General features: G+C 33.9%; 1 protein-coding gene across 4 annotated transcripts in view; it reads left to right on the forward strand.

Moving 5' to 3' along the window:
- HELZ (helicase with zinc finger) overlaps window positions 1-24548 on the forward strand; it is a 131961-nt gene that overhangs the window by 51090 nt on the left and 56323 nt on the right. For 2 of the 4 annotated variants that reach the window (XM_045527069.1, XM_045527070.1), the window contains 6 exons: window positions 2820-3087; window positions 8444-8777; window positions 9959-10089; window positions 15212-15391; window positions 15910-16014; window positions 23691-23869. In XM_045527069.1, the coding sequence (XP_045383025.1) occupies window positions 2820-3087; window positions 8444-8777; window positions 9959-10089; window positions 15212-15391; window positions 15910-16014; window positions 23691-23869 (1197 nt within the window). The remainder of the gene's footprint in view (window positions 1-2819; window positions 3088-8443; window positions 8778-9958; window positions 10090-15211; window positions 15392-15909; window positions 16015-23690; window positions 23870-24548) is intronic. The other 2 variants (XM_045527071.1, XM_045527072.1) reach the window with 2 other exon arrangements.

A 24548-nucleotide genomic window follows, 5' to 3' on the forward strand; every position in this document is an offset into this window, starting at 1 on the left:
GTCAGTGTTAAACTCTCTCTAAATGGTTTTATAAATATTGATCCTAACCTGTTCACTTTTCATCTTCCCTTTGTGTTTTTCACCTTCACCTATTTTAGGTTGAAGAAAAATGCATACCAAGGATGAACTGGCTCAGGCTGGCCTGTGTAGTGCATGTGCCTGTTTAGATGTTAGCGGGTACACGTGTGCTGTGGGGTGGGGGATGACAGAGAGCTCAAGTAGTAATCATTTGTCTAGTGTCCCCATAAGGGGACCTCACCTCCGTATATTTAAAGAGGCACTCCCAAGAACTAATGACCTTTACGCATTATAAGTTTTACAAGTTAGGTGAGTCATTAAACAGGTTTAATAAGTTTCTTCTTACAAGTGAGAGGAATGGGACCAGAAGTTTGACTCAAGTTCAGATGAAATAGGGAAAGAAAAGTGGCTTTTGTAAAATATATCCTTTGTAGTAGTCACTGGCCACAATTTGTATTTGACATTTGAGTTAATGACTTAGATCAGTAGTTTGGAGACTTTTTGATGCTGGCACACATGGATTTTTTTCAAGATTCTTTCTGCTCCCCAGCTTTCCCCTTTCCTGTGCTGTTTATAGTCATGTTAAAAAAAATGAAATACTATTTAACATTGTTTGAAATTGTTTTGAAATTGTTGCACTACCTGCTGAAGGCACTCAAAAATTTTTTTATTTTTAATTTTTATGGATTCATAATAATTGTACATATTTATGGAGTACTTGTGACATTTTGATACAAGCATATAATTTTAGGAGTTTCACAAAATCAGGGTACTGTATAGATAAAATGAGAAAAACAAATACTATTGCTCATGCCACTCTTCCCAAAAATCCTGAATCCTTTTAGCCCAGAGTAGAAAGTATAAGTTGGTTTGCATATTAAATAGGTGATTCAGAAAGTTTTTTCGAAGGAAACTCCATCATTTTAGGTTTGTTATTGTCTCAGCTACTTAAACTTCAGTTAGGAATAACTAGTGACTTTTTAAAGTACATGAACATAGTATTGATCTAGGCATAGTATAAGTTAAAATAACGTAAAATTTAAAAAATTATTAAATATAATTTCCCTACCCCGAAAGAGTAGTCAGACATCCTTTTAAAACTACATACTCTTAATAAATAGATTCTTCACTATTATGTAGAATTTAATTTTTATTTATTTTTAAAGAGCTGGTTATTTGATTTGTCACTGTAACATTGCTATGTGTCTTTTTGACTTTTGAATTAAGGACAAAAATTATGTACATGCTTGCTATTTTGGTAATAGTTAGCATCTGATCTTTAGTGAGAGTATAATCTGTTTTAGGAGTGTTGGCATTTCTAAAATTTAAATACTTTTGGTAGCTCTGATCTAATGAATGAATAGACAGGTCTCAATTTTAGAGCATTTAGGAAGAAAATGTAGTTAGTGTACTTTAAAAGACTGCTTGTGAGGCTATTGCAAAAACAGACCATCAATCCCCAAAGTATTTTAAAAGTACAAGTTTTTAATGAGCAGACTATCTTTACATTTTGATGATTATAATTGTATTTATGTTGCCATTTGAGAAATAAACTGGCATGTAAAAATGACTTTTCAAGGAGCAAAGTTTGGAAATTAGGGCCTTTATATTTTTGGTTTTTATTTTTATTAAGATATTAGAACAGGCTATTAGCCTCTACTGAGAAATTTCTCTTGGTGAATGACTATACGTGTTTATAATCTGTGTGTAACATTGAATTGTAAAATCTCTCACCAGGCAAGACATGGCAATTATTCATTATGTTTTCATTTCAAAGATAGTGTAGGATAACTTGTCTTTATACTTTGGAGACTAACTGATCTTTGTCTAAACTTTTTATTATTTCTTCGTAAAATTTTAAGCTAACTTGTGAAACCATCTTTCCAATTATGTTATGTTAAAACTGAATCTTGGTGTAATGAATCAATCAAGCAACTTTTTGTTTTCTTTTTGATTAAGTTTCATTTTTATGGGTGTTTGCATGTTTCACACAATAGAAAAGTAATATGCACTGCCTGTAGAGTGAGCTGATTCAGTGTTTAGAGTTTACGTTACTGTGGATTTCACCCTGTGCTGGTATTATGCTACATTTTTTTCCAGAGATGTCAGAACTTGAATAGTCATTCCTTTTGACATGGTGCCCTATTTATAGTATAATTTAACTGGGGCTAAACTGGATTTTTCCGAAATGATATTTGAATGGCATTGTATCACATTTTATTGAGGCATTAGCAGTGTTTTATATGAATATTTTCTAAAAGATTTTTGTTTGTTGTAAGTTGACTTTTAGATATGTAGTTTCACTGTACTTTACCACATAAGAAAATATTTAACCTTTCGCAGCTTTTTGATCTTCTCTCTCTGTAATGGGGTGGGTATTGGTAGTAGGAGGAGGAAAATGATTATCACCTGATAAAACTTACCTTACGAAGAACTTATCATATCTTCTTCCTGCATATCAGATTTCTCTTGACTGAAGAGTTAAGTTCTAAATGTCAGTCTGTATTTTTAAAATGATAATAACGGTATCTGGCATGTCCTAGCCTGATAAAGTAAAAAAAAAAAAAAAAAAAAAAAATTTTTTTAAAAAACATGGATTCCTATTAATGTTGTTTTGTTAAAATAGACAAAAGAAATACTTCTGATATGGGGAAAATGCCCTGTAAATGGGTTTTTATATTGTTTTCTTCTTAAGAATTTTAGCTCTAGCGTATAAAATACTCTTAATAAAATGTGTAATGTATTATTTGAGAATTTTAATGTTATGTTTCTTTATAAATGTGTTTTTTGTTTCCATTTAGATCTTGAATACCTGATGCATGCAAAACAACAGCTAGTAACCACAGCTAAGCGTTGGGATTCTTCTTCTAAGACTATTATAGATTTTGAACCTAATGAAACTACTGATTTGGAGAAGAGCCTTCTTATCAGATACCAAATTCCTCTCTCTGCTGACCAGCTATTTACCCAGTCTGTTTTAGACAAATCATTGACCAAGACCAACTATCAGTCACGGTTGCATGATCTTCTTTATATTGAGGAGATAGCCCAGTATAAAGAAGTCAGCAAGTAAGTTATTTTAGAAACACTTTAAAAAAAAAATCCCATTTGGATGGTATTTTTAATTTTTAAAATGCAAGTGTGCCTAAGTGAAGGCTGGTAGTAAATGGTTGTTATTCAATAGCTGTATTCTATGTTTAAATAAAATATGAGTTTCTTAAGGCAAGAACTGTGTTGCGCTTACCTTGGTATCTCTACTGTTTAGTGCGTAGTTCATTGCTATAAGACCCTACTAAGCATCCACTAGGGGATGAGCTCTTTGCCACATGTTGGGAGTATAAATCTGTGGTCCCTGGTCTTGAGGAGCTTTCAGTCAATGGTAGTCATAGCAAGCACTCAATGAATATTTGTTGAGTAAATGTATAACACAAAAACCGAGAGACACCACATGTTTTGAAAAGTTATTTTAAGAATGATCTAGGCCTTCAGGAAAACTGATAATAATAAAATAGCTTCATAGCAGTTTATAAATGCCTTAACATATTTTATATTTTATTCTTATGCCACAGGTTAAGACCAGGTGCTTAAATCAAAAGCTTATTTGAATCATTTTAGTAAAAATAATCTTAGAAAAGAAAGTTTGGGTGAAGGAAGATGTTAATCAAATAGTTGTTTTTGGTAGTAGCTTTCTTCTTTTTTAGATAGCTACTTATAAAGTATGGAGACGAGCCTTAAAAGTTGGAAAACACTATGATGATGCCACTGTACTCTGGCCCAGGTGACAGAGTGAGACTCTGTCTCAAAAAAAAAAAAAAATTGAAAAATAATTAGACATGAATACATTTTTGTAAGTAGTTTTCCTTTTAAATACAGCCTAATCAATATATTTTTCTTCTCCAAGCTGCCTTATTGGTACCTTATCATTAGTATTATTGATAGATACTGAACACTCATTAAGGGTATATTCAGAAAATAAAAGTAACTGAAAACTTACAGATACCTTGTGTTACTCTGTTTATAGATTAAATGTGATCTAACTTTTGAAAGTACCTAATTTCAAATTAAATACATATAAAATTTACAAAATCAGTATATTTTTCATTACTCTAAGACTTTGTCATGGCCCATTGAAGGTCTTTAAAAAAAAAGGCTTTTATCAATTGTGTCTGTAGACTATTCTAATGAAATCACTAGTTATTACATAACTATAATACTGTATTTCATTTCATTTAAGTTTTAGAAAATGTTTTTGAGTTCTTTGGAGATTTGTTTGTTTTACTTTTCGTCAGCCACATGTTGATCTGAATTCAGTAATGATTCTACCTTGATGTGAAATCTGTTTGATTCTTAGAGATACATTTTCAAAAGAAACTGACTTCAGCTGAAGCTATTTTGTCCATTAAACTGTTCAGTGGCATGCCTAAACAGGTCATTGTGCCTGGCTTCTCAGTGCTGCCAGCTGGCACGACAGGCCTAGTGTGGGCACATGTTTCATTACTGAGATGAGTGTTGCTTCTATCGGTTATGCATCAGTTCTGTTGCTCTGCTTTAGTAAACCCAGGGGTTGTCTTATTACTTTGGTTGATTTTTGTTCATATAGTCAGAAATCAGAAGAAATGAAATTCACTCTGTAGCTTTGAAATTTTTAAAAAGTTACACTGAAGAGATATATTGCAATTGCTGCTAAAGTTGATAGAGACATAGTTCTCACTAGCTTAGAAGTATGGTTTTAAATTCATTGAAAATTTGGCTATTATTCTGCCATTCCACAAAAGGTTAGGAATTATGTAAGCCTTAACGTTGATTTTAAAATGTGGCATGCAACAATGGAGAGATGGGTTTTCTTCTTATTAAGAAATATCTTTGTTAATTATCAGATATATTTTGTATTTTAGGTATTTCTGAGTTATTAAATTTCAAAAAATATGTATTATTTTAATATCCAAGAGAGAATACTAATATGACTTTAGTTTTAGCCTGTTAAGCTTTTAGAAAAATTAAATATTAGTAGTTGTAACTTCTACTAGAAAGTCTATAATAGCTGCATCTTGAATATGTGATGAATCTTCTGTGGGAAAAGCTATATTTCTTAGAGCTTTTATTTTCTAGTGCCTCTACCTCAAGAATTTTGTTGCAAAGCACAACCAAATGTCACAAGAGGATTTTCTTGTTGCTCTAAAACTGTGACGTTAATTTTTCATGCTTGTTAAATTGTGAGCAAGTATTTTGGGATGGTGGATTCTGAAGTAGATATAAGAGTGAAACTTTAATATATCACTTAAGATAGTTGAGAAATATATTACAGGATTTCAAGAATTTGTTAGGGAATAAAGTGGTTAAAATGGGAATATGGTGCCTTTATTATCCAAATCTAAAATTAACTTAATGAACAAAGTTTAATGAGTATTCATAGTGTTAGGTTTTTAGGCTAGTCACTGCTGATTCTAAGGCAAATAAGATATATTTCCTTGTCCTCCAAAAGTTTGTAATTCAGTAGGGGAGGCAGACCCGTAAATATAGGGTTATAATAAAATGTGATCACACTGCAGTAGAGGAATACACAAGGGCCCTATGGGAGAGGCACCTTCCCTACCGTAGTGGGGAGAAGGATGGTAGTCAAGTCAAAAAGGGAATCAAGTCTGCTTTCGGGAACAGATGGTATTTAGGCTGAATTTTGAAAAACACATAAGATTTGTCAGGTTAAGAAGTAGGACAAAAGAATTTTGTTAAAGGAAACCAGATATGAGAATAAGAGCATAGAGTTTGGGGGAAAGCTGCAAGTTGATCATTATAGTTGTGATGGGGAGGGTGCTTGTGTGGTGGAGCAGGGTAGGAGAGAAAGAAGGCCGTGGAAGCCTTGTCCTCAGAGCTACAGGAAGCTGCTTATCATCAGACTTACATTTTACAAAGGTCCTCTGATGGTGGTGTGGGGAATAGATTTGAGACAAATAGTCATATTAGAAGTTTGTTACAATAATCCAAGTTTAAAGTGTTCAAATGCAGATGAATTAGGAGGAGGAGGAACTAACAGGACCATTAGGAACTAATGGGGTTTGGTGATTCTGTGATGGAGGAATGAAGATTGATGAGAGAGGCAAGGTCAAGGATGAGTTGGTTTCTGGCTTGGGTACCTAGGTGGGTGATAATGCCATTCCTTATGTTGTATAATACATGGGAGGACTGGTTTGGGGGTCACACTGAGGAGGTCAGATGATAATTCAGTTTTGAATATGCCGAGTTTGAAGGGCATATAAACAAAGGTGTTCATGTGACAGCTGGATTTACAGCCCTAAGCTGAGAGATCTGGGAAAGGGTGACCTCACCTAGTGAGATCTTAGAGAGTTGGAAGAGGGCAGGGTAGATCTTTTATTAAATAGAAGGTGGTTGGTGCTTAGATGGGAGCCAGTCAAGCAGCTAGAGAGGTAGGAGGAAGACAATTAGGAGAGTATTACTGTACAGAAGTCAGTGGAAGAGGGAGCTCAAAGAAAGGGGTGAGTGGTTGCATAGTGAAAAAAAGGTATGAAAACTATACATTTCCTTTAGCAACAAAAAAGTCCTTTGTGAATCACGAATTTCTTATGCTCTAAGTAATCTCTTCCCCCTGAGAAAGCTTTAATGACCCCAAATCTCACATATTATATGGATAGTAAAAGAAAAGTAAAATTTTAACTTCATTTGAGGAAGCATAAGTAACGTAAGGTTTCCTGTATTTTTAAGAGCATATTTTATTTAAAGAGCAGGTGAACACAGATTACATGTAAATTGGGGTATGTTTTGTTTCATTTTCATTTAAAGATGTTTTTATATGAATCTATAGTACACATTGCACATATCAAAGCTAAACATAACTAGGTAACATACAACCTATATTTCTTTTGCATCCTATAAAAATAAAAGGATTTGTTTTGTAAAACTTGGATTCAGTCAGAAGGCCACACTTAAGGACCTTGGCGGCCACATGTGGCTTTAATGTTGCAACCACCCCTAGTATATCTTATATCTATCCTCCTATTGTATTTTGGGAGCCCGTAACTCGTTCATATCATAGGCTCGTAGCTGGAGAGGAATTTGTCCTAGGATGAATCATGCCTTGAGTCTTATCTATATCTGTTTTAGGTGAGACTCTGGACTTGGGATTTTTGAGTTGATGCTGGAAAGAGGTTAGACTTTTGGGGAGCTATTTGGGATGGAATCAATATATTTTATACATGAGAAAGATGTGAGTTTTGGGGAGACCAGGGGCAGAATACTGTTGTTTTGAATGTCCCCTTCAAAACTTATGTTGAAAATTTAGTTGCCACTGGGACAGTATCAAGAGGTGGGACTGTTAAAAGGTGATTAGGTCATGAGGCTGTGCCCTCATAAATAGATTAATGTGGCAGGAGTGGGTTGTTGTAAAAGCAAGTTCAGCCCTCTCTTGCTCTTGCTCGCATTCTCTTGCTCTTCTGCCTTCCACCATGGGATGATGCAGCATAAAGGCCCTCACCAGATACCAGCCCCTTGATCTTGGACTTCCTAGTCTCCAGAACTGTAAGAAATAAATCTGTTTTTTAAAAATGACCCAGTCTCAGGTATTCTGTTATAGCAATACAAAAATGGACCGAGGCAAACCTTCTAAGAAAAAGTAGAAAATGTTCCCATTACTCCTTACTATATTGTCTTACCTGTTATAGTACCATTTCAGAATGGCAAAGGAGAACTGTCAATTGGTTTAAATTGTCCTTTCACCTCACAGTTCTTGACTGTGTAGATTAATCACGATTCTCTGTGCCTCTTTCACACATATTCTCTCTCATACTTACGTCTATACACGGAAGTGTGAGTGTACCAGCCATTGTCTAACATAATAGACTTTAATTTTTCCTTCCATAATTCCTGCATGAGACCTTCTCCATGTAGCCATGAATGGAAATTTATTCTAGATGTTATTCATTAACATTATTGAAAGAGAAATTGTATGGTTAGAATCATTGGTAAAATCTACTTTGAAAGCAATCTGTTTAAAGTCCTTTGTAATTTCAATGTAATGTGTTTTCTTCTGGTTCCAGGTGATTTTAAAGTCTTAATTGTCCCAATGGTGTGTTCAAACAGACTTTCATATTAATTAATACATAATATTTCATTTTATTAAAAAATCATGTTTAGTTTCATTTAAAATATTCTGGGTTTTTTTCAACGTGCTATTCTTCAACACAACTAAATATGTATCTTTATGTGACTTGCATAGGAGTTTATTCACTTTAGGAAAAGTTTTGTTGTCTCTAGCTTTGGTTAAAGTCAGAAAGATAGTGTATAGTTTTTAGCTCAACAATGTGGAATTGATAAGTTTTAATTTTTGATATGTTGTATTTGATTTTTTTTTACTCTTGTAATTTTTATGTTTTTGATGTCAAATATTCAAACTAGTTTTCTACTTTTGATTTAGGTTCAACCTTAAAGTGCAATTGCAGATTCTAGCAAGCTTCATGCTCACTGGAGTTTCTGGAGGTGCAAAGTATGCTCAGAATGGACAACTTTTTGGTCGCTTTAAGCTTACTGAAACACTTTCTGAAGATACTTTGGCTGGACGACTGGTGATGACCAAAGTCAATGCTGTTTATTTATTACCAGTCCCTAAAGAGAAGTTAGTACAGACCCAGGGAACCAAAGAGAAGGTTTATGAAGCTACTATTGAAGAAAAAACAAAAGAATATATATTTTTAAGGATATCCAGGGAATGCTGTGAAGAACTTAATCTTCGGCCTGATTGTGACACACAGGTATACTTGAAGGTGACAATTTAACCATGGTTGTCTATGGTATCATTTCCAGCTAATATTCTTCCTCTGGTTTGGTTTTCCTTCTACCATAAACAAAAGTGCAGCTGATTGTGAAGTCTTAACTGGTAGGCCGAGAATTGGACCCCTGGTAACTTCCAGAGAAAACTGATTCTATTTAATTTAAGTAGCGTCTAAAATGTTCCAGTTTGAACTTTCTGATTAGTTTTAAATTACCGATGGAAGAACAGATGAAAATTAAATACTTAAGCTACACTTTAGGACATCTTTCATCTGCAGTTTTGTCAGCTCCTGTTCTCTTTTTCTTTATAGTTTTTAGGTGAATCATGTCTTCAGTCTGCCATATGGAAGGCTAGTCTTTTTTCTTTTTAAACACAAAACTTGGTGAATATTACTTATTCATAGTAAATCGACACAGTGTCACAGGGCTGATTATCAGTCAAGATGTGTTATTTCACAGATATTTCAGTTTTATCAAGTACATTCTTCATAGGAATGGTGGAATCAGATAACCTTTATTTAGAGATTAAGTAATTTACAAATGCCTCAGTTTCTTAATATGTAAAATGAGGTTAATGATAGTATATACATCATTGGTACTATTAAATGAGAAAATCCATGTAAAGTGCTTGATACAGTACCTGGTAATAAAGCAAATAGTCATAATAATTATTATTAGAATATGATTATATTTTAGAAGAATCTCTTTTTTTTTTTTTTTTTTGAGACAGAGTCTCACTCTGTTGCCCAGGCTAGAATGAGTGCTGTGGCATCAGCCTAGCTCACAGCAACCTCAAACTCCTGGGCTCAAGCGATCCTTCTGCCTCAGCCTCCCGAGTAGCTGGGACTACAGGCATGCGCCACCATGCCCGGCTAATTTTTTCTATATATATTTTTAGCTGTCCATATAATTTCTTTCTATTTTTAGTAGAGACGGGGTCTCGCTCTTGCTCAGGCTGGTTTCGAACTCCTGAGCTCCAACGATCCGCCCGTCTCGGCCTCCCAGAGGGCTAGGATTACAGGCGTGAGCCACCGCGCCCGGCCTAGAAGAATCTCTAAACTTGTTCCCCTAAATGGTTGCCTCCACGAAATATTCTAGTGAACTGCCAGCATTGATATTTACTTTAATGCTTTTTTTAAAAAATTCATTTCGTGTGTTTCAGGTTGAACTTCAGTTTCAATTAAATCGATTACCCCTCTGTGAAATGCATTATGCACTAGACAGAATCAAGGACAATGGGGTTTTGTTTCCAGACATCAGTATGACTCCTACCATACCTTGGAGTCCCAACAGGTACAAAAAGGAGATCTCTTGTTAAAGGAAGTTATGTTAATATGACATTGAATATCTGTGTCAAATGACTCTAGCATACTTTTATCAGAAAGTTTGCCTGTGTTTATTAGTTAAGAGGGGAGAATAAAAGAACCCTTAGAATGAAACATTTGAGGTTCATTATCTATTTTCTTCACTTTCCTCAGAGTCCAAATGAGTTCTGTTGCTTTTCTCTGCAGCCTTAATTTGATAGGATGCCAAGCAATTTGGGAATATTTCTGACTAGAAGTTGAATGGGAAAATTAGGGCCTTTCTAAAGTGGTTCAAATAGTTAATTTAAAGTAATTTTTGAATAATATAGAAGACATTCTTGAGATTTAGCAAAATGGAGAAAGTATGATAGAAGATACTACTTCAGAAATTGCTCTCCAGTTGTAATGGTTGTATAAATATTGTTCTGCTTAAATTCTGTTTGGCACATCTTTACAGGTAATTGAATTCCATTTTGTTTCAAGCATAGACAGTAGTAATAGCTTTGTGCCTGTATCTGTGTGTTCATCTTTTCATGGCTCTTATCTATCCCCTTAGCCCCTGGCCCTGCTCAGCTCTTGCCACTCCCCACACCCGTTTTTAAAAATCTCAGTGGCTCTATGCAATAGAAGTTTATGTATCACTTGTGTCAATTCAATCATGGTATTAGGGCCCTTTCCATGACTGACGGAGGCTCTGCCATCTTCAATAAATGGTTTCTAAGGTCACCCTTCTTGTTGACATTCAGTCTGCAGACAGGGAAAGAATGAGCCCAGAGGGTCGTGTGAGAAATGGGCAAGGTCTAAAAGGGCATGTATTACTTCCCCTCACATTCCATTTCTTCTGGCCCTAAAAACAGAACAAAACAAATATGCCTTACACCACAAACCCTGAATCATTTCTCCAGGCTTTTGCTTACCCTCTCTGCCCAGCCCTTTTCTTTTTATTGCCAAAATTCTTGAGAGGGAATAGTCTGCATATTCCCAGTATTCTTTCTCGTTCACTCTGTAACCTCTGTTTTTCACTTGCTCAGTCTCCTGAAAGTGATCAGTGATCTAATACTTGTAAAAATCCAGCGACCTCTCCTCAGTTCTCATTAGATTCAGTTTGTCTTGATGCTTCCCTTTCTTTCATTCTTACAGCCAATGCTTTGTTTTGACCTGGTTGATTCCAGTAGCCTTCTAGTTGGTTTCCCATCCTGCCTTCTGTGGCCCTGTGCTATGGGCCAGTGCACATATTTCTCCCAGAGTTACTTTTCTAAAATAATCATGTCAGTTCACTACTCACAAATCTCTAAAGGCTTCTCCTTGATATGTAGATAAAGTCTGAGCAGCCTCATCCAAAGCTCTAGGATATGGTCTCATTGACTGTGCTTTTCAGAACTGTTTTTTCAGATTGCTTTTACTGTTTTCTACATGACACTTCCTTTTTCCCTCTAAATTGCCATATTTTAGCCATATTCGATTACCTTGAAGTTTGTCTAATTTTCCCTATATTTGCTTCCTTATGTTTTTATTAAAAAATTTTTTAATTATGCTAAAATCCATATAACATAAAATATACCATCTTAATCATTTTAAGTGTACAGTTCAGTGGTGTTAAATATATTCCCATTGTTGTGCAATTTTGTCATCTTGCAAAACTGAAATTATATGTCATTTAAACAACTCACCATTTTCCCTTTTCCCTAGCCCTGTCTCCTTTTGTTTAAGTCATTGCTCTCTCTGAAAGAATCTTTGCCCAATATTAGCCTATTGAAGATCTCACTGTCCTTTAAGTTAGTCCAGATTGAGGGCTTGCTCCTTCAAGTAGATGAACCTGTCCCCTCCATTTCATTATTGCAACAAATATTAATATTTATTGAGGGCCTGCCATGTGCTAGGCTAACTTAGTTTTGTGCTTTCAAGCATAATTTCTCTCAAATTAATTTTTGTCAGTTGTGTACATTTCTACTTTTCTTGCTCAACTCTGAGCTTTGTAAAGGAAGAGACCATGTCTTATTTATCTTTGAACACCAGCGGGATCTTGCACATTTATCATATTTGACACATTGAAGTTAATAAGGATTTCAAGTTTAAAGAAAATTAGGGTTTCAAATGTGATGCCATACCAATAAACTTTTAGGCATTTTTATTTGATACGCTCACTTCTGAGAATTATATTGTGTATAACATAGTATATTCAAATATAACTGACTATAAATGTTAACTGCAAAAGTAACTAAGAAAATGTCAAATAGCAGAAAACTTTCAAGCAGGAAAAGACTTCATGCCACTGTAACTTAAATAGTAATTATAAGATATCTGGGTCTAAAAACATACTGAGAAACCATTGGCCATTTAGTATCTTTTCTGAAATAATGTAGAATATATATGGATAAATAAAGTTGAAAAATTGTTCTTGAGCATGCAGACTATAAATCAATTATAACAATGCATTAGACCAGGAGAAGAAAGGACTTTGAATTAATTTGGTTCAGGGAATAAGAGCAATTTTATTTTATTTTGAATAAACTTGAAGAGACTTTATATTGTTTTAAATTGTGAAAATCAGAGATGACTCTTAGCACGTATATTGTAAATCTTACTAAGTAGATGGTATGATAAATAAATAGTTTGTTTTATTCATTGACTTTCTATAAATGTTCATCATTCATGGCCAGAAATTATTGAGACAACCGACATTGATAAAAGTTTCTGATTCACTCTGAAGCATTTGTTGAACTGAAACAATTGATAAGCAGAATGGGTTGTATCAAGGGTGGGAAACTTTATTAAAAGGATTTGTTCTGTAAAATTTGGATTTAGTCAAAAGGCCACACTTAAGGATTGAGAAGGCCACATGTGGCCTTAAGCTATATAAAAAAATAAAGAGATATTGATGTATTTCAGAAGTATACCTGTAAGTCTGTCATTAATCTATTTAGATTTATACTTACGCATATAATCTTATGTCTATCTCATTAAAGTTCCTTAAAATCCCCAGATTTGAAAGATTAGAGAGTGTTTTTAAAACTTTTTGTTTTTAAAAGTATATACTAGTCAAGTAATATCTCATTTTTCTGAAATCCTCAGAAAATACTATAGTAAGGGATGCTAACCTTAATTGTACTTTTATTACTCAATTATTTTTCTAAACAGCTTTGCGTGTATTATCTCATTTGATCTTTAAAATAACCATCTGATGCACGTATCATTGCTTTCATGTACCTCTTAAGGAGATGATTGGGGTCAGGCATCGGAATCATAGTGGGCAGGTATGGATTCAAGTAACTGTGGCTTTAAAAAGTAGAGTTATAAGCCCAGAGGTAAACATCCAGGGCTGTGCAGGGGCTCCGCAGTGCCATCAAGGACCGGTGTCTCCCTCTCCTCTCTGCCTTGTAGAGCATGTTGGTTTTCTTCTTGATGCTATTGCCTCATGGTTATAAGATGACTGCTGTAGTTTTATTTACCACAGACTTTTTCTAGTCAGCTGAAGGAGTAAGAAGGGCTTTCTTTAGTTTTAAAAAAACTGTGACAAGTACAGCTTTGTTTTTGTTTTAGTAGGTGTAGAAGCCCTTCCCAGGGACTTTTTCCTGCATCTAATTGACCAGTGTTGGGTCTCTAGCAGAGGAGGCTGGGAATGGAGCGTTGTACTTGGCTAGGCTCCATGGCAGAGGGAGGCAGAGGGGAAGAGCGCTGCGAATGGTTTGGGCAGCCATTCCACAGTGTCTGCCACATACCTTAGGTCTGGACTTAACGATCACCTAAAGCAGTTTTCTCATTTATAGAAGATGGAACAGTGGTAGGTACTAGCAGAATTATGAGTAAATTAGCTGGTTAATGTTGAGGGACTCTTTGAGGTAAAATGCTGGAGATTAGTGAACAGCTTGCAGGAAATCTAGTGCCATTGCTCAGAGTTCTTTTTTTATTTTTATCTTAAAAACTTCTAAATTCCAGAAAAATCAGTAATGGCATGTTTATATGGTCAAAGTTTGTTTTCTAAGGTTTTACATTTTTTAAAGAGAATTTTGTTGGTTTGAGATTATCTGTCATAATGTAACATCAGTTAAAATTTTTTAAAAGCGGAAAGTGTTAAGATTTTCCATAAATAACTTGCTTGCAATTTAAGTAGAGTATAGCCTTACAAAGAGGGAATTTTCCTGTCTAAAGTTCGTCCTATTTCAGGATTAATTTGTAGGCACTTTGATTGCAAGTTTTCTAAGAATTTCTTTACATACCCTTCCTATTTTGGTTCACATCCCTATTGTCTTTACCATAGTTGTGATATTTAGTATTTTAATTGTAGTTGTGAAAAAGAATGCTGTTGATTCTCTGCGTGGTTTGATCTGTTTCAGCATCTGCTATCCACTTAAATCTTGGAAACTTAGCCAAGTCATAGAAGGGACACTAGTAAGATAGATCTCATTACAGCAGCCATCTGTGCTACTGTGACAGGTGTTCTGTATTCTGAAAAGTGTGATATATGTGTATTATTTGTGTGTGTGCGCGTGTGCATGTGTGTGTGAAAATATTAGAAAACATTTCATTTTGTTTGGCTTTGATACCTTTTTAAAAAAACTATTTTCTAAATTAAGATCTGTAAAAATTTAATCTCTCTTAACCAGGAACATACAGGTTTTTCTCTTTTCCTCTTGTTTTAAACCTTACTAAGCGAACTTTCAATAGATTAGATTTTGAAATTCAGTTAGTTTCCTTTTTGCATTTTATTTGCTATGCAAAGAAATTACTACTACATTATTATCAGAATAAAGTTTTCTGATGCTTTTATGTAACAGAGCAAAATTACATTTTTGAAACATTGCCATTACTACTTATAGACTTGGCAGCAACTAGATTGGAAGTGTGTGCTTTCTTTAGATTGGTTACCAAAATCTTTTTGTACTTGGAATAGGACAAGATAAAGTTAGTTTTGATTTACGTGGTAAAACACCCTACACTGATTCTGTTGGGTAAGTTTCTAAAAAGTAGTTTTAGAACAGGCATTAGCTTTTATAGCTGCTATGTTATTTCAGTAGTTTGAATGGTTCAGTGAAGTTCAGGATACTTGTGTGTTTTCTGTTAATTAATAATGTGCATGTGTTTAAAATAACTTAAATTTTTATTTTCCATAGACAATGGGATGAACAGTTGGATCCTCGACTAAATGCTAAACAGAAAGAGGCTGTTCTGGCCATAACCACTCCACTTTCAATACAGCTGCCGCCTGTACTTATCATCGGACCCTATGGGACAGGCAAAACATTCACGCTAGCTCAGGCCGTCAAACACATTCTGCAGCAACAGGAGACTAGGTGAGAGGGTAGGATGTGTGCTCATATTTCACTAGTAGGGACCTACCTCTGTTCTTGTTTTAAATACAAAATGAGGGCCACCAGGACAATTTTCATCCAGCTCTTAAACATTAAAAATGATAGAAAAAAATGAAAAACCTAAACCCCAAAACACTAACATTTGAATTTTCTTAAAACATAGTGTTTTTGAAAATTGGCAAAGTAGACAATGGTAGTTTTTAACTAGCCATGAAAACTTCAAGTCTACTAAATAATTGTGATATCTGTTAGAGCCAAAAGAGTTGGGTTTAAAAAATATATATTTTATATGATAGATTTAAAAATAATTTTGGAGAACTTCCTTTTTAGCTTAAAGAGTAATATAATTTCCTAAAGGCATCATTGAATAATGTTAGGAATTACTGAGTAGGCTGAGGGAAATGTGTAATATTAAGATGGCCACTGCTTTTTTTTTGGTATTATACTGCTTGAATAGTTTTGTGTTTTATCATTCTTTTTATTTGCACCATTTATTTCAGCAGGATTCTCATTTGCACCCATTCTAATAGTGCTGCTGATCTCTACATAAAGGATTATTTACATCCATATGTAGAAGCAGGCAATCCCCAGGCAAGACCTCTCAGGTATTTTTTTAAGGCTTATTATGTATCTGTATCATACTTTATTATTCTTAAGAAAAGGTGTCTGTAAAGATTTCAGTAACTCTGAAAATACCAAAATATTGGTATTGGCATTTGGCAATTTGGAGGTTATCTTTTGAAGAAACCATTTAAATTAAGGAAAAATGTAAAAATCTTTGACTATTCATTTCTTAAACATTAAGGAAAGAGAAAGACATCCTTTTTTAAGTTTTGTGTGTAAAAATGTTGTTTCAACCTGAGTAGATTTTGATATGTACATCTAAAAGCTAGCATGATGAAATAAAATAAAAATGATTAAATCACATTTAATTTAATTTAAATTCTAGCATATTTTGCATGGCAGAATAGTCATGCATTGACAGTTCTTTATGGAAATAAAATTTTGTGTGTAATCATGCAGGTAATAACACATTAGAGAAGCATGAAATATTGAAATGATTTCTTCATCAAAGTGTAATTGACTGGTATTTAACAACTTTTTGCTACCATTTAAGAGACAAAGTGTCACAAAAAATTTTAGGTTGATAGAGAAAGCTCCTCTCAGTATATGTGGACATGAAGTGTACTTAAATGCAGGATTTTGGGGGGAAAAATCCTTTTCTTCAGAAAACAATAAAGGGTCATTAAATGGTTTATTATACCATTTGCTCTCATTATTATATGAATTAATGTTTAGTTTTGCCATTTTACAAACTAATATGTCATGCCCTAGGTTGTTTGAATACAATTATTGTTTATAATTTAATTTTTAACCACACTTTTGAATCATAACTAACTTTTTATTTCTACTTGAGCCCAGGCATGGAAAAATGAAATTATGCTATTTAATTCTTCAATAACCATAACCAAAGCCATTTGAATGATTTTAGAATTGCATTAAAAAAAACAAAAGAGGAAAAACAGTGGTGTGGCCTGTTAATACAGGTTTTTATGCAATATTTTGTTTTTACTCTGGAAGACAAAGCAGAAATAATTATTTTAAGTAGAATCCAGCTGTAGTTAATAAGAAAATATCATATGTACACTATAAATAAAAATATGGTATTTATTAGAGGATAAATTCATCATTAACTAGTTTGCTTCAGATTCTAATCTTTTTTAGCTCATAAGTGAAAGTTTAGTAGCTAGCATTTTTGCTGTGAGCATTCTTTAATGGAGATTAGTTGTAGGTTTTGTTTGCTTTTATTAGTAAAATGTGTTTTACTATAAAACATGACAGTCTCAATTATTGTGGTATACTTGGCTTGGAAACAATGAAGTAAGCCCCCTCAAATCTTGGTCGACTTAGCGTAGGTCATCTGGCATTTGGGGCTGCAGAACTAGTTGATGAACTTTAAAATCCATCATTTGGCTAGGTTGTACTTAGCGTTTGTCATGTAAAATTATTATTTGCATGTAGTACATATAAATAGTTAAAACAAGGAGTTTTGTTCCAATAGGTTATGTGTATAGTTATAGTGGCCCAAATACAGAAACTTGCCTCCTAGCAGAAAATCTCACTTCTCTATAAGTCTCAAGTTCAGTCCAAGATGGAAAAATATTTAAATATATTCAAATACAAATTTCATGTTATTTAGTAAATGGAATAAACTAAGAAAAAAACTGACTTCCCCAAATATTAATATTTTCCTTATGAGGTCCTACATTTTCACCATAATTTTCTTTTTGGGAAAGGTGTTAACTTGCTAAGGTATTTCCTAGGAGGATTAATACATTGAATTGTTAGGATTTATTAGCACCATCTAACTCAGATTAATTTATAACTTTCCTAATGGACAACAAATGTGAGCAGTATGGGAGATGAAATAGAGAAAATTAGAACGACAGAGTACTCTGGGAAGACTAGCTTTATCTGAATTGTTCCAGGATGCAGGGGAAAGAACACCAGAGGGCACTAAGTGTCTGCACATGACCATGAAGATGGGCATATCTAGGGAGTAAGGCTAATGAAGAGTTTGCCATCTTCACAGGATAGGCTAGACAGGCCCTGGAAAATGCTATAGTGTGAAAATAGTCACAAACATTAAATAGGTAATATATTTAAATAAATAAATAAATATATATACTTATGATTAAATTTATAAAGTTCTAATAAGTGACAGGAGTTGGGCTGAACTTAACATATTTGGGGATGGAGATTTTAGAAACTATTTTGGATCATATGTAGTTTCATTTTTTACTTCATTAGAATTAGAAGATTTTAAAGTAGAATAGAGGGGAAAACACAGTTTCTTTTTGTATATGGTTCTGAAGTTCAATATCAGGTTCTGGCAAAGTTATGACTTAGTAGATAGAGGTCATCTATAGAAAAGATGTGTAGTTAGTACTTACTGGGCAAATTGAAGGTATTTGTTATTTTTGATCTTCAAAAAAACAAATGATTTTCTGGTGTCAAGTCTTTCTGATTCATAGTATCTTAAATAATATTTTTTGGGGGTTATTTATTGCATATGATTTCAATACATGAATAAAATTTTAGTGAATTAAAATTGTATATTATCAGACTATCTCCTATTTTAAGAATCATTATAATTCGTGTGGGATATGTGGATTGGTTTGTTTCTAGAAAATCTGTAAATTATTTAATTGATGTTACTTATATTTTATACTGTGAGCTTAAAGGTGCCTATTGTCACTGTCAATTCTCTGACTTTGAAAATGTTAGATATGTTTTAAATAATTTTGCAGACAGTGTCTAACTTAAATGTTGCACAAAATGATAGTACAGAGAATATATGTTGTTTTTTTTTTTCATTTTAATAGAATTAGGGAGTACAGTTTGAAGTATGGTACATGTATATATTGTATAGTGGTGAAGTCTGGGCTTTTGTACCTATTATTATCCTTACAGTGTACATTGTACCCCATAGGTAATTTTTGATTCCTTACTCCCTTCTAACCTCACCCCTTAAGAATCTCCAGTGTCCATTATACCACTCTGTGTGTCCTTATATGACTATAATTTACCTTCCACTTACAAGTGAGAAGCCGTAGCACTTATTTTTCTGTTCCTGAGTTACTTCCCTTAGGATAATGGCTTCCATTTCTATCCAAGTTGCTGAAAAAGACATTTGTAAACTGTCTCCATGGTATATACATATATATATATATATATATATATATATACACACCACATTTTTTTAATCCACTCAATGGTTGATGGGCACTTAGGTTGATTTCATATCTTTGCAATTGTGAGTGGGCTATGATAGATACATGAATTAGGTATCTTTTTCGTATAATGGTTTCTTTTCCTTTGGGTAGATGGCCCAGTAGTGGGATTATAGGATTGAATGGTAGGTCTTTTAGTTCTTTGAGAAATCTCCATACTGATCTCCATAGAGGTTGTACTAATTTACATTCCCACCAACAGTGTATAAGTGTTCCCTTTTCACCACATCCGAGCCAACATCCATTGTTTTTGACTTTTTAGTAACAACCATGCTAATTGGATTAAGATGGTATTGCATTGTGGTTTTAATTTGCATTTCTCTAATGATTAGTGATGTTGAGCATTTTTTCATGTTTGTTGTCCATTTGTATATCCTCTTTTGATAAATGCCTGTTCATGTCATTTGCCCACTTTTTAGGGAAATTGTTTGTTTGTTTTCTTACTGAGTTGGTTGTGTGGCTTGTAAATTCTAGATATTATAGGTTTGTCAGATACATAGTTTACAAATAATTTTTCCCATTCTGTAGGTTGTCTATTTACTCTTTTGTTTGTTTCTTTTGCCGTGCAGAAACTTTTTAGTTTAATTAAGTCTCATTTGTCTATTTTGTTTTTGTTGCATTTGCTTTTGGGGTCTTAGTCATAAATTCTTTGGGTAGGCCAATGTCCAGAAGAGTTTTTCCTGGGTTTTCTTCTAGGATTTTTATGGTTTCAGGTCTTCCATTTAAGTCTTTAATCCATCTTGAGTTAATTTTCATATATGGTGAGAGATAAGGATCCAGTTTCATTTTTTCTGCACATGGCACTCCAGTTTTCCCAGCACCGTTTATGGAATAATGTATCCTTTCCCCAATGTATGTTTTTATTTGCTTTTTCAAAGATCAATTGGTTGTAGGTATATGGGTTTTTTTTTTTTTTTTTTTTGAGATAGAGTCTTGCTCTGTTGCCCAGGCTAGAGTGAGTGCCGTGGCGTCAGCCTAGCTCACAGCAACCTCAGTCTCCTGGGCTTAAGCAATCCTTCTGCCTCAGCCTCCCAAATAGCTGGGACTACAGGCATGCGCCACCATGCCCAGCTAATTTTTTCTATATATATTTTTAGTTGTCCAGATAATTTCTTTCTAATTTTAGTAGAGACAGGATCTTGCTCTTGCTCAGGTTGGTCTCGAACTCCTGACCTCGAGCGATCCACCTGCCTCGGCCTCCCAGAGTGCTTAGGATTACAGGTGTGAGCCACCGCGCCTGGCCTAGGTATATGGTTTTATTTCTGGGTTCTCTATTCTGTTCCATTGATCTATGGGTCTACTTTTATGCCGGTACCATGCTGTTTTGGTTGCCATAGCCTTGCAGTATTTTTTGAAGACAGGTAATGTGATGCCTCCAGTTCTTTTTGCTTAGGATTGCTTTGGCTATTTGGGCTCTTTTTTGGTTCCATATGAATTTTAAAGTTGTTTCTAATTCTGTGAAAAATGATGTTGGTATTTTGATAGGCAAATTTTCATATTTGTCATAATACGGCTTTTATTATTTGAACTATGTTTCTTCTATGCTAAGTTTTTTTTTTTAAGATTTTTATCAAGAAGGAATGCTGTATATTATCAAATGCTTTTTCTGTATCTTTTGAGATGATCTTATGGTTTTTGTTTTTAATTCTGTTTTTGTGGTGAATCACATTAATTGACTTGAGTATGTTGAGCCATCCTTGCATCCGTGGGATAAAATCCACTTGATTGTGGTGAATTACCCTTTTGATGTGCAGTTGAATTCAGTTTGCTAGTATTTTACTGAGGATTTTTGCACCTATGTTCATCAGAGATGTTGGTCTGTAGTTTTCTTTTTTTGTTGCATCCTTTTCTGGCTTTGGTATCAGGGTGATGCTGGCTTCTTAGAACAAGTTAGGGAGGATTCCCTCCTCCTTGATCTTTTGGAAGAGTTTCAGTAGGATTGGCATCAGTTCTTTGTATGTCTGGTAGAATTTGACTATGAATCCATCTGGTCCTGGACTGCTTTTTGTTGAGAGACTTTTTTTTATTACTGATTTAATCTACTCATTATTAGTCTATTCTGGAGTTCTCTTAATATTTCTTCCTGGTTCAATCTCAGGAGGTTGTATGTTTTTGAGAATGCATCCATATCCTCTAGGTTTTCTAGTTTGTGAGGGTATGGTTGTTCACAATAGTCTCTGCTGATCTTTAATATTTCTGTGGTTTTAGTTGTAATATCTCCTTTTTCATTTCTGATTCTGTCTATTTGGATCTTCTCTCTTCTTGGTTAGTCTAGCTAGTGGTTTATTAATTTTGTTTACCTTTTCAAAGAACTAACTTTTCATTTCATTGATCCCATGTATTTTTTTGGTCTCTATTTCATTTAGTTCTGCTCTGATCTTTGTTATTTCTTTTTTTTGCTCACTTTAGGTTTGGTTTGTTCTTAATTTTCTAGTTCCTTGAGGTGTTAATAGTAGGTTAATTTGTGACATTTCTATTTTTTTGTTTTCTTTTTTCTTTCTTTTTGAGATAGGGTCTCTCTGATTGTTCAGGAGCATGTTATTTAATTTTCATGTATTTGTATAGTTTCTGATGTTCCTCTTTGTATTGATTTCTAGCTTTATTGCACTGTGGTCTGAGAAGATACTTGGTATGATTTTGATTTTGTTAAGACTTGTTTTGTGGCCTAACATGTAGTCTATCTTGGAGAATGGTCCCTGTGCTAATGAAAAGAATGTATATTCTGTAGTTGTTAGGTAGAGTGTTCTGTGAATATCTATTAAGTCCATTTGGTCTAAAGTCCAATTTAAGTCCAGTGTTTGTTGATTTTCTGTCTCAGTGATCTGTCTAGTGCTGTGAGTGGGACATTGAAGTTCCCCACTATTATTGTGTTGCTGTCTATCTCTTTCTTTAGATCTAGTAATATTTATTTTGTGGATCTGGGTGCTCTAATGTTGGGTGCATATATATTTGTGATTTTTGTATCTTCTTGTTGAATTGATCCCTTTATATAATGACCTTCTTTGTCTTTGTTTATAGTTTTTTTATTTAAAATCTGTTTTGTCTGATATAACTACTCCTGATTGCTTTTGGTTTCTGTTTGCATGGAATATCTTTTTCCACTCCTTTATTTTCAGTCTGTATGTGTCTTTATGGGTAAGGTGAGTTTTTTATAAGTAGCATATGGTTGGATCATGCTTTTTTAATCCATTCTGCCAATCTGTATCTTCTAAGTGAAGCATTTAATTCATTTACATTCAAGGTTAAAATTGATATGTGAGCTTTGTTTGTTCTTGTCATATTGTTAATTGTTTTCTAGTTGTTTTATAAATTCTATTTTTTCTTTTTTTATCTTTGTGGTTTGCTGAACTTTGGTTATATTGCCATTCAATTCCTTTCTCTTTTTCCTTTGTGTGGTTTATCAGACCTTTGAGTTTTATGTTTTTGTGTGTTTTCATGATGGTGAATATTGATCTTTCATTTCCATGTTTAAGATACCGTTGAGCATTTCCTATAGGGCTGATCTCATAATGACAAATCCTCTCTGTGTTTGCTTGTCTGGGAAAGGCTTTATTTCTCCTTCATTGATAAAGCTTATTCTGGGAGGATATAAAATTCTTGGCTGACAGTTTTTTTTCCCCTTTCTTTCAGCACTTTGAAAATACAGTCCCATTCTCTTCTGTCCTGCATGGTTTCTGCTGAGAAGTCCACTGTTAGTCTAATGGGGTTTCCTTTATAGATGACTAGACATTTTTCTATTGCTAATTTTAAAATTCTTTCTTTCACTTCAGCTTTAGTTCTTCTGATTATACTATGCTGTAATGAAGTCCTTTTTGTAAAATATTTCCCTGGGGAATCTCTGGGCTTCTTGTATCTGAATTTCTAATTCTTTTACTAGTCCTGGGAAGTTTTCATCAATTATTTCCTTAAATTGGTTTTCAAAACTTTTTGATCTGTCTTCCCTCTTGGGAATACTGATAGTTTGTAAGTTTGTTTGCTTTATGTAGTCCCAGACAGCTCAAAAGCTTTGCTCATTCTTTCTCATTCTTTTTTCCTTAGTTTTGTCTGACTAGATTATTTCAAAACTTTTTTTATTAGCACAAATGATCAAAATATGCATTCGGTTTATTTTTCTAAGAATATTCTAGAAAAATGCAATTCTAGAATGGGAATGTTTTGAACTTAAAAAACTATAATGCTTTATAAAACTTATGCTTATGTGTCATTCTGTTGCAAGATTAATATGAACAGTTAAAAATAATGAGATATTTATTTTGTGGTAGTGCATATGCTTTTCTGTTTCAATTTTTTTTGTGGGGAAGGGAAGTTGCAGTGGATATAGTGATAGTTGTATGTTAAATTCTAATCCAGTAGAGTGTTAATGGTTATCAGATTTATTTGTTAATTTCCAGATATCGTAGTCTTAAAATAACATTGTATTTTAATAATATACTGTTAAGATATTAGTAAGTGTAAATCAGAAATATATATATTATCTTCTTTTATAGGGTATATTTCAGAAATCGCTGGGTAAAGACTGTCCACCCAGTTGTGCATCAGTACTGTTTGATCTCAAGTGCACATTCCACCTTTCAGATGCCACAGAAAGAAGATATTCTTAAACATCGAGTGGTTGTTGTTACATTGAATACTTCCCAGTACCTCTGTCAATTGGACCTTGAACCTGGTATGTCGACTGAAGACACAGATAGGGTGTTTGACAAGTTTAGGGCTTATGAATTCAGTTTAGACTAGGGGTGGGCAAACTATAGCTTGTAGACCAAATCTGGTTTGCTGCCTGTTTTTATAATAAAGCTTTATTGGATGGAGCACAGCCATGCCCATTTATTTGCCTATCTATTGTTTATGGATACATTAGTGCTGCAATAGCTGAGCTGAGTTATTGCAGCAGAGATTGATTGTGTGGCCCACAAATACATACATACATACTGTTTGGCCCTTTGCTGAAAAAATTTGCCAACCCCTAGTTTAGACATTTTAATGATTGCTATTCCATTTGTTCTTTAATTGATGAGGTGGTGTTTATGATCATATAAGAAGTTCAAATTTGGACAGTGTTGGTGTTTTTCTTACAGTTTTCTCAATTTTTTGTCATAAGATGCTTTTGCATTACGTGGTGTAGAGACAGTAATCATAATAGGACTTTTTATGACATACTATTAAGATATCATTTTTAAGTACAGGACCTATATAAAATCAAACTAATGTTTTATGAAAACAGATGTAAGATGACAAGTTGCCCTGATAAATATGGCAGAACCTAACCATCAAAAAGTAGTATCACTTTAAAGTAGATGCATTGGAAGAATATTCATCTATTACTGCCAAATTATAATTATTACCAT

The sequence above is a fragment of the Lemur catta genome, chromosome 15 (assembly GCF_020740605.2).
Source record: "Lemur catta isolate mLemCat1 chromosome 15, mLemCat1.pri, whole genome shotgun sequence".
Taxonomy (NCBI): Eukaryota; Metazoa; Chordata; class Mammalia; order Primates; family Lemuridae; genus Lemur; species Lemur catta.